The sequence below is a fragment of the Hyperoodon ampullatus genome, assembly GCF_949752795.1.
Source record: "Hyperoodon ampullatus genome assembly, chromosome: 11".
In the NCBI taxonomy this organism is placed as follows: Eukaryota; Metazoa; Chordata; class Mammalia; order Artiodactyla; family Ziphiidae; genus Hyperoodon; species Hyperoodon ampullatus.
Genome location: NC_136924.1, coordinates 4935580 through 4945844, shown reverse-complemented (window position 1 = coordinate 4945844; position 10265 = coordinate 4935580). Strand labels below are relative to the sequence as shown.

The following is a 10265-nucleotide window of genomic DNA, read 5'->3' as shown; positions in this document are numbered from 1 at the left end:
AAGTGGGTCTCTTGTAGACAGCACATATATGGGTCTTGTTTTTGTATCCATTCAGCAATCCTGTGTCTTTTGGTTGGAGCATTTAATCCATTCTCGATTAAGGTAATTATTGATGTGTATGTTCCTATGATCATTTTCTTAATTGTTTTGGGTTTGGTTTTGTAGGTCCTCTTCTTCTCTTGTGTTTCCCACTTAGAGAAATTCCTTTAGCATTTGTTGTAGAGCTGGTTTGGTGGTGCTGAATTCTCTTAACTTTTGCTTGTCTGTAAAACTTTTGATTCCTCCATCGAATCTGAATGAGATCCTTGACAGGTAGTCTTGGTTGTAGGGTCTTCCCTTTCATCACTTTAAGTATATCATGCCACTCCCTTCTGGCTTGTAGAGTTTCTGCTGAGAAACCAGCTGTTAACAAGGGAGTTCCCTTGTATGTTATTTGTCATTTTTCCCTTGCTGCTCTCAATAATTTTTCTTTGTCTTTAATTTTTGCCAATTTGATTACTATGTGTCTCGGCGTGTTTCTCCTTGGGTTTATCCTGTATGAGACTCGCTGCACTTCCTGGACTTGGGTGGCTATTTGCTTTCCCATGTTAGGGAAATTTTCCACTATAATCTCTTCAAATATTTTCTCGGGTCCTTTCTCTCTCTCCTCTCCTTCTGGGACCCCTATAATGCAAATGTTGTTGTGTTTAATGTTGTCCCAGAGGTCTTTTAGGCTGTCTTCATTTCTTTTCATTCATTTTTCTTTGTTCTCTTCTGCAGCAGTGAATTCCACCATTCTTCCAGGTCACTTATCTGTTCTTCTGCCTCAGTTATTCTGCTATTGATTCCTTCTAGTGTATTTTTCATTTCAGTTATTGTATTGTTCATCTCTGTTTGTTTCTTCTTTAATTCTTCTACGTCTTTGTTAAACATTTCTTGCATCTTCTCGATCTTTGCCTCCATTCTTTTTCCAAGGTCCTAGATCATCTTCACTATCATTATTCTCAATTCTTTTTCTGGAAGGTTGCGTATCTCCACTTCATTTAGTTGTTTTTCTGGGGTTTTATCTTGTTCCTTCATCTGGTACATAGCCCTCTGCCTTTTCATCTTGTCTATCTTTATGTGAATGTGGTTTTTGTTCCACAGGCTGCAGGATTGTAGTTCTTCTTGCATTCTGCTGTCTGTCTTCTCAGTCAAGATCTTTCTTGTGGGGAAACATCCCAAAGTGAAATTCACATCACTTCTCATTTTTATGCTAAGGATTCCTATTTTGATCTTCCCAGTCCCCACCTGTCTTCTGGGCTCTAGCATTACATTTCCAACCTCTTGGTGTATTTTATGTCTTCCCCTAAAAAGCCCACATATTTAAATTGTGCTATATACAATAAGACGTCTTCAAAGGACTTGAAAAGCAGAAAGAAAAAAGAAAACTTGGTGGAAGGTATGTAGTACATTACATCTAAAGGGAAAAAAAAGAATCCCAAGCGTGAGGCATTATTTTGTACTGGATGACACAAATCCTCAGGTTATCCTCCTCCTTCTGTGGTCATTAGACAGTATTCTAATTATTAATCTGGCTTTCCAGGGAGTTCTACCTGTAAAGTGGTTCTTCTCAAATTTAATGCTTTTGTTTACCATAAACTGAAGTTCAGTTGCTGTCTCCATGTTCAGAAATATTTTTATTCAATACATGTTTATTGAGAATGCACTATATTCTAGGCCCTGAAATGGAACATGATAAGTGACTCACAATATATATATGTGGATCTAGAAAAGCAAATAACTCAGATTTTTGACCTAGTCTGTGGGATCAGAGGGCTTGTCTAAGGTAATGGCATTTGAGAATGTTTAAGGGCCTTGGGGTAAAGGGAAGTAAATTACAGTAAAAGAAATATTATTCTAAACCTGGTCTGGGACAAAATGTTATTGCTTGATAAAACTAGTAATCTTTGAATAAATTAGAACATTGATAAATGTTTAGTAATTTTCAATAATTGCCTAATTACTTATGGGATTAATATTTGATTTGGGAAACCATCTACTCACCCATCCAGCTGACAGTCAAAAGGCTGGGAATCTTTAAATAGGTTTTTTTTTGGTCTAATCTACATTTTCTATAAATGTTTCTCTACTAAGAGAGAAACTTTTAAATTGGCGTACCAGAAGTTTTTTCCATACATCAAATTATACGAAAATGTTGATGCATGCTCATAGCTAAATTGTCTGGAAAATTGTTGTTAATGTTTCAACAATTACTTCTAGGTTCTACAATTAGGCTAATGTAGAGAACAGACCAAAATGGTGGCAGGGGACATGGTGAAAAAGGAAGTCAAGGGATAAGCAAAATCCAGACTGAGCAAAGAATTGTCCTTTGACATTTGAACCTTATCCCTAAAAACAAAATGCAAAAGAGGTGAGGGAGGTAGGTGATCACATTTACGTTTTATAAAGACCAATCTTTCTATAGTAGTGTTATCCAACAGGAATAGAAATATAAAGTGAGACACAAATATGAATGTCATATTTAATTGTGGAATTTGTAGTAGCCACATTAAAAAAGGAAAAATAATCAGGTGAATTAATTTTAATCCTACAGTTAATATAATCCAATATACTGAAAGTATTTTCATTTTAACATGTAATCACTGTAAAAATTATTTACTCAGTTGTTCACCAGCTTCAACTGTACCATGCTAGTCTAGAATATTCAGGCAAACTTTAAAAATTCCAGTGATAAATAAAATGTTTACAAGTTTTTTACAATTCTATGGAAAACAACTTGAGAACTTTCATTTTTCTCTAATAAGATTCTAGTTCAGAAAGTGCTATGTTTAATTTCTATAAATTTGTTTTTTTGCTGATGAACTCCTGAGTAACTAAGAGATAATGTATATTTCATGTGGAGAAGAGAGCCTACAATGATTACTTATCCAAATCATCTCCACTGAACTAAAAATTAATATTGAATTCAGTAATGCAATATTTTATCTATCAGTCGGTTCCCCCACCCCCGCCCACCAAGCAAAACGCTGTTGAAGCTTTTTAAACGTTTTAACTGATCAAAGACATAGATTTAGACAATTTTTAAGGTGGCTTATTTCTTATAAAAATACTGTGATTTGGTTTTTTTTAACATTAAAGTCCAAAAGTCTGAAATAAAGGTATTTGAACTTCTCCAAATTTAAACACAATCTACTGGTATTGTTGATTCTACCAGTGTCTGAATATCTTTTAGCCACTATTCATTGGATTTCTCATTGGTCACTCTCTAATAGAGAGCTTAGGTACTCATCAAAATAAGAAGCAGAAACCCAATTGTACTAACTGTAAGTCACTTAGGTTTGTGGCCTGAGTGTCAATGATTCTGAGGCCTAAGAAAGTTGCTTGGCACATATTAGGTGTATAATATAAACATTTGTTGAGTAATAATAATAGCCAACATATAGCACTTAAGATGTGACAGACTTTTCTGAGTGCTTCATGTATTTTAAAATATTCCATCTTCCTAAAAACCACATGAAAAGATGATCAACATCACTAATTATCAGAGAAATGCAAATCAAAAGTACAATGTGGTATCACCTCACACTAGTCAGAATGGCCATCATCGAAAAGTCTACACACAATAAATGCTGTAGAGGGTGTGGAGAAAATGGAGCCCTCCTACACTGTTGGTGGGAATGTAGATTGGTACAATCACTATGGAGGACAGTAGAGGTTCCTTAAAAACTAAAAATAGAACTACCATATGACCCAGCAATCCCACTCCTGGGTATATATCTGGAGAAGACTCATCATGCACTCCAACGTTCATTGCAGCACTATTTACAATAGTCAAGACATGGAAGCAACCTAAATGTCCATTGACAGTGGAATGGATAAAGAAGATGTGATACATATATACAATGGAATATTACTCAGCCATAACAAAGAATGAAATAATGCCATTTGCAGCAAAATGGATAGACCTAGAGATTATCATATTAAGTGAAGTAAGTCAGAGAAAGACAAATATCATATGACATCACTCATATGTGGAATCTAATTTAAAAAGATATAAATGAACTTATTTACAAAACAGAAAAAGACTCACAGATTTCAAAACAAACTTATGGTTACCAAAGGGGAAATGTGGGGGGGGGGAGGGATAAATTAGGAGCTTGGGATTAACACACTCACACTACTATATATAAAATAGATAACCAACAAGGACTTACTGTATAGCACAGGGAACTCTACTCAGTATTCTGTAATAACCTTATGGGCAAAGAATCTGTAAAAGAATGAATATATGTATAACAGAATCACTTTGCTGTATACATGAAACTAACACAACATTGTAACTCAACTATATTCTAACAAAATTAAAAAGTAAATATAAAAAAATAGAAAATATCTAAAATAAATAAAAAAAATATTTCATCTTCAAAGCAATCTTATGAGTAGATACTGTAACTATCCCATTTTACAGATTAGGAAACTGGATGAAAGATGTACTTTTCACAAGACTTTAATATTACCATGAATACATTTACAAATTGAATCTTGAGAGTATTTGTTACACTACTGACATTATTAATTTACTATAATGGCAGTGCTAATACAGCAGCTGGCATTTATTCAGTTTCCTGAGTGCCAGGCATTGTTTTAAGTGCTTTACAGATCTAAACTCAACTGCTACCAACAGCGCTATGAGGTAGGTAATATTACTACCCCCATGTTATAAATGAGAAAACTTGGTTAAAAGATGCACTCTTAAAAAATTTTTTAAAAATACTGTTGACCCCTGAACAACACAGTAATCTGTGAGAAATGGGTATTATTCTGATCATCATTTGATAGGTTAGGAAACTAGGCATAAAGAGGGTGAGTAAATTGGCCAAGGTCAAGGTCACACAGAGAAGAATGACAGGCTGGGATTCACACTTATGCAGCCTGATGTTGCATGTGTCAGAATTATGTTCCAATTTTGCCTTAATTCAGTGTTTATCTGGATAAGATGAATTGTGGAAATCTCCCAATCTCCTAAATTTTAATCCATTATGGATACTAGACCCATTTTAACTAATATATATATTTTTGCTCAATAACTGTTCTAATTTTCCTGTTTTTAGAATTAAAACCCTATTTAGAGTACCCAAATAAACATTCCAGTTACTGGGGTTGGAGACTGAGGTGCTTTGAAAAAATTCTCATTTTAAAGGGGGTTCTGTTTCTTTTTATAATCTCTATTAAAAATAAAGCACCACCAGAAAAATTATTTTATGTTAAAAGCATCTTTAGAGCTAAAAGCTTAAAAAAAGAGTTAATGGAATAAAAACAAATAATTCAGTGAATATCAACATTTTATTTTATACTAATGCTTATTTTATAACCATTTAGTCAGAGTTTTCTAAAAATATTCACTGAATAATACTTTTCATTTAAAAAGATATACTTAGTGTCTTCAATTTATTTCCTTACTTAAAAGCTATGAGGTCCTTTCTATAAGGAATGAAAAATAAAAATTCACATACATCCCTACTTATGGCATATTAATAGTACAATCAACATTTTAAAGCTTGATACTTCCAGTGCATAATTATTCAATTTTCTCCATATATAGACGCCACACCTTGTTGTCAATAAATAATTCCACTTTAATGGCAAAGTAATAATTTAGACAGATACAGGGTGCACATTTGCAAAAAAATATATGCAAGCTGGTTTACAAGCTAGAGGAACAATCAACCAATAGAAAATACATCACCCAGTTATGTCCACTGACACCAAGTACTTGTTGTCGGGGCTTTACAAAGACTACAAAACTTTTCAGATGATTTATTTCACTGTTTCTATTTACATGATATGTTACATCAAAAATGTACAAAATATAAAATGTATACAGACAAATGTTTCACAAACTAGTTTAAGTTGTAAACTAGGCGGACCTACTGGGATGTATTGCAGGAATTTGTTTATGACCGTGTTTGGACTGTGTTTCTCAAAACGGCAGGGAAAGATTAGCAATTTTCTTAGATCACATATTATACAAGGGCCACTAGTCACTCATCCAGCTACATATATTGATGCTTCACCACAGATGTGATCCACGTTTGAGGCTTCAAAGTCAGGGTGACCATTCTATGTGCATAAATTCAGTTCTGATTTCCCTTAGGGCAATAGCACCGTGGAGGACCTATGGACTGAGTGACATTCTGACAACTGCACAGATGTCTCGTGTTGTTATTGTTCTACAGCAACTGACCCGTGGGTGGTCACAGAGAGTAGCACCAATTGCACGTCCTGAAAGTAGCACATTTTCACATGCATGGGACAAGTCTACACCATGGCCTAGCCCTTGGGTTGATTAATTTCAAACCTGTCCCCTGTGTGTGGTGGGAACGTCTCCAATCACTCCCATCAGTTTTCATGCACTCTCTTGAAAGCCTGCCACGACAGATGCACTTTCAGACATTTTTACTTTTCCGAAAATGGATTGGCTTCATGGACAGTTTTGAAGCATGCTCACTCTAGCACTGATAGCTCCTGCATGGTCATCACAACTGTAAATACAGGACAAACACACCAGATAATAACAGTGTTGAGGGTTTGCATTCTGTATTTGCAAAGTACAGGAAATCTCAGCAAGTGAAACATCTCTTAACACCCACAGGATAAAATACAATTTTTTGTGTGTGTTTGTTTTGATTTGTGCAAGTTTTTAAAATGATTATTTACAATACCTACCCAGTAGACTGTGCAAATCTAACGTCCTTTTACAGTATAAACGCTTCCTCATCCACAGTGACTTCACTGCATCAGTGTTCTCGAATGCTGAATTTCTCATGTACAACAATATCCATCAAAACAACATGCTCAAAACTCATAATAATTAAAAAAAAAAAAAAGAATAGGGGAGAAAAGCGGAATCGTTGTGCTCATGCTGCATCTAGTGCTTCCAGCTCTGCTGGATAAGAAATCACAATCTCCCGCCTTCTGAAACTCTTTCCCCTAGAGCTGGATGAAATTTAGCCACATGGCTTTGCTTTTAAGTGACAGTCAAAGAGGGTTTCTGGGTTTACTTGAGTATTTTGGAGGATAGGCAAAGCAATCTATTCACAAGGTAAAAATACTGATCTTTCTCCTATCCATTTCTTCAAAAACAAACACAAAAATAGAGAGAGATGAGGCTACTGCGTTAACCGGTGTTGTAAATGAAAAGACAGTGGAAATTACCAATGGTTTAGGATTTAAACCAACCGCTAAACTGTTGTAGAAATTGGTTTTAAGGCAGTGAGACAGCACCATAGGAAATGTTGCTTCTTTTCACTGACAAGGCTCAAACAAATAAAGCCCTAAAAAAGCCTTTTATCAGTGTTGACTAATAATTGGTATAAAACTCTTTTTAAGGGAGTGGGCAGGTGGTTTACAAAGACCACGGTGGTAAAAACAACCTTATCAAACCCGTGACTCAGACACTAAAAGTGGGTGGAGCACATCCTGTGATCATGGCAGTTGAATGACACTGGCACTTCTCCAGCTTGTCACAGCAGTGTTTCCCTGGGGGTTGCACAATTCCATTTGTGCTTGTGGAGGCCTGGCCTCTTCATTTAGGAATGGGGTGAGTGCACAACACAAACACTACTGGGGCTCCGTGACCAGCACCACGTGGCACAAAGGAGCTTGGACGGATCAGAAGAATGGACGCTGCTTGGGGAGAACAGCCCCTCAGAGGAAACCAAAGGAAGGAACAACAACGAAAAAAGGTCTGCATTGTAAACTTTTAAAGAGGAAAAACAGAAAGTCCAGTTTGGCTATCCCATGTGCAATCTATTCAGTTGCCCTGTCATTAGGGTCCTTTCCAGTTGAGTTGGAGCCTTACATCACTCCACGGATATAAAAATGCCTAGAAAGGAAAGCAAGTTACACTTCCGGGTCAATTTAGCATCTTGGCGGTTCAAACTTAGTTCTACTGCCTCCTTGGAGACCACAGCCCTGGATCAGGGCCCTGGACAGGGTGCTTTCATATTGGCAGTGGTTTAGTGAAAATACCTTACTTTTTAACCTTTTTTTTTTCTAAAGCATAGTCTTTTCCACTAACTTTTTTCACCCTCTAGAGGGTAGATTCAAGAGACGAATCCAAAACGTCTTCATGGTGGCTGGTGCTATCACTGTCGCAGCTTTGTGTGCCCGAGTAATTGGCTGCTTCTTGGAGTTTCATTAGCATATTCATCTGAAGAAAGAAAAAGAGACATCGATGGAGGCAATGATGCATAGAGGAAGCCAGTCCCAGAAAACACACTGTCCCGAGCCACACGGACGACCCATCTCATCCCCTCCAAGGGAAATGGAAAAAAATTTTAGATTTTTACTAGTTGTCCCTGGCTCCTACACTGTTTCTCCCAAACATGACTACAACAGCAAACCATAAGGACAAAATAGGGCCTCCGTATACGTCTTTTATTTGCAGTTGTAAATGAATACAGCTCCAGCAGGGAGAGTGGAAAGGAAACTGTATCACAGCTGGACATCTGGGCTCGTGGCTGGAGAGTACACCAAGCTGCCCAGCTCTTTGGCTGCGAGAAGCAGAAAGCACTGAATGACAACTGAAAGTCCTGAATGTTCCTACAGGCAGATGCACACACAGGCTCCCGGACACGGTCCCTGGAGAGGAGGTGGGGATGGAATGGAATGGAGCCCCCCGTCTGCTGCTTAGGAGCTGACCTCGAGAGGTGACCAAGTGAAGCCGACCATGAACGTTGGAAGAGGGAGAAGGGAAGAATCACTGTCAAGTTTCTGTGGTTGTTGACTGTCTGGCTAAAATATGATGGATATCTCACTGAAAACTAAAACCACCTTCCGGAACAAGAGCGGCTCTCTCAAGTTTCCCAGCCTTATAGGACAATGGCAATGTTTGTTCTCATAAAAGGGACGTAGGCATGAAAGCAGCTGGGGAGAAAGACAGCTAGCATTTCCATGTATTAGAAAATAAAAGGCAGCCACCTTGCTTGGAGTTTGATAGATCTGCAGATCCACTGGTAGGGATGGAAAAAGAAAGACTGTTTAAAAGTGAATCATGAATAAATGGTTCAACAGTTTTAGACAGCACAGAAAAAATGGCACATGTCTTCGGGAGGGTAGTTTTCTTATCAAGGGTTTCTGTAAATTGTAATAATCTTTGTATTGTTTAATGCGCGCTAACTTTGTTATTTCATAATGTAATCAAAGTTTTTTGGTTTTTGGTTCCAACTTAGAAATATAGGGAATCTGATGCCAAAGAAAGGAGAAATCTACAAAGGATTCCTTAGTCATATGTGAGGCTCTGCATGCTTGTATGCTCAGCGTAAAATGTGTGTTCAAAAAAGACCTGTGAAATAAAATGACAAACTGGTAATTACCGATTCCAGCAAGGATGCCTTTCTGACGAAGAAGCTACAGTTATAGCATATTTTAAAGTCATTTTAATATTCTTCAGGACAACATTTTTCAATATAATTTTTTGTCTAATTCCCTGAATTTATTAACTAGCTACATAAAGATATGAAATTAAAGTAGTTGGTGATAACCTCTTAATCCCAGTGAGTCAAAAAGCTAAATGTCTCCATCAATATACTGTTTCTCTCTTGCCCTCTCTCCTCTCTTCCTTGTTTCTCTGTCTCTCTCGTGCGTGTGAGTGCATACACACACACACACACACACGCACACACACACCCCTACCTTCATGCACATTCATATTCTCTTTTTCCTTTCTTTTGTCAATCCCTCCCTTATTAGTAGCTGGCTGTGTATTCAAGCGTCTGGGTGAAGATGATTTGTAAAAGAGAACTGTGTTTTGAGCACCTTCCAAGAGCAGAAATGGTTTCAAGGGTTGTGCTTCTATCTCAGTCACAAATGTTTGAAATCACTTGAATGCTGACTGTTGTAAAAGTTTTACCATGTAATAACAGTATTATTAAAGTCTTAATTTTTGAAAATGGTGCCATATAGTAAATATGTTCTATTAGAATAAGTTCAGAATCTCAGATTCATAATAAATACATATGAAGGCTTTACTCTGCCTTCTCATAGGGTTGCTTTGTACATTCAAGTCAAAGGAGATTACAAGAGGGAGGTAAGGTTCCATACCATTCAGTAGTCACTCGGATAGATCATTATTCTCTACAAAAGTACTTCCTTCTTCTCTTCCCGCCTCCTTCTTTCCCATACCCAGGGTCAGAAATATAATGTCTTACATTTGTAACAACTCCGTCAGGTCCTTATCATCCCTGGTATTTACACATCTGCTGGTCTCCCAGCCTCCATCC

General features: G+C 37.1%; 1 protein-coding gene across 3 annotated transcripts in view; it reads right to left on the bottom strand.

Annotated features, from left to right (window-relative positions):
• Positions 1-8074: 8074 nt before the first annotated feature.
• NAV3 (neuron navigator 3) overlaps positions 8075-10265 on the bottom strand; it is a gene marked incomplete at both ends in the record, with an annotated part of 371484 nt that continues 369293 nt past the window's right edge. For all 3 annotated transcript variants that reach the window (XM_079715629.1, XM_079715630.1, XM_079715631.1), the window contains one exon: positions 8075-8194. In XM_079715629.1, the coding sequence (XP_079571755.1) occupies positions 8075-8194 (120 nt within the window). The remainder of the gene's footprint in view (positions 8195-10265) is intronic.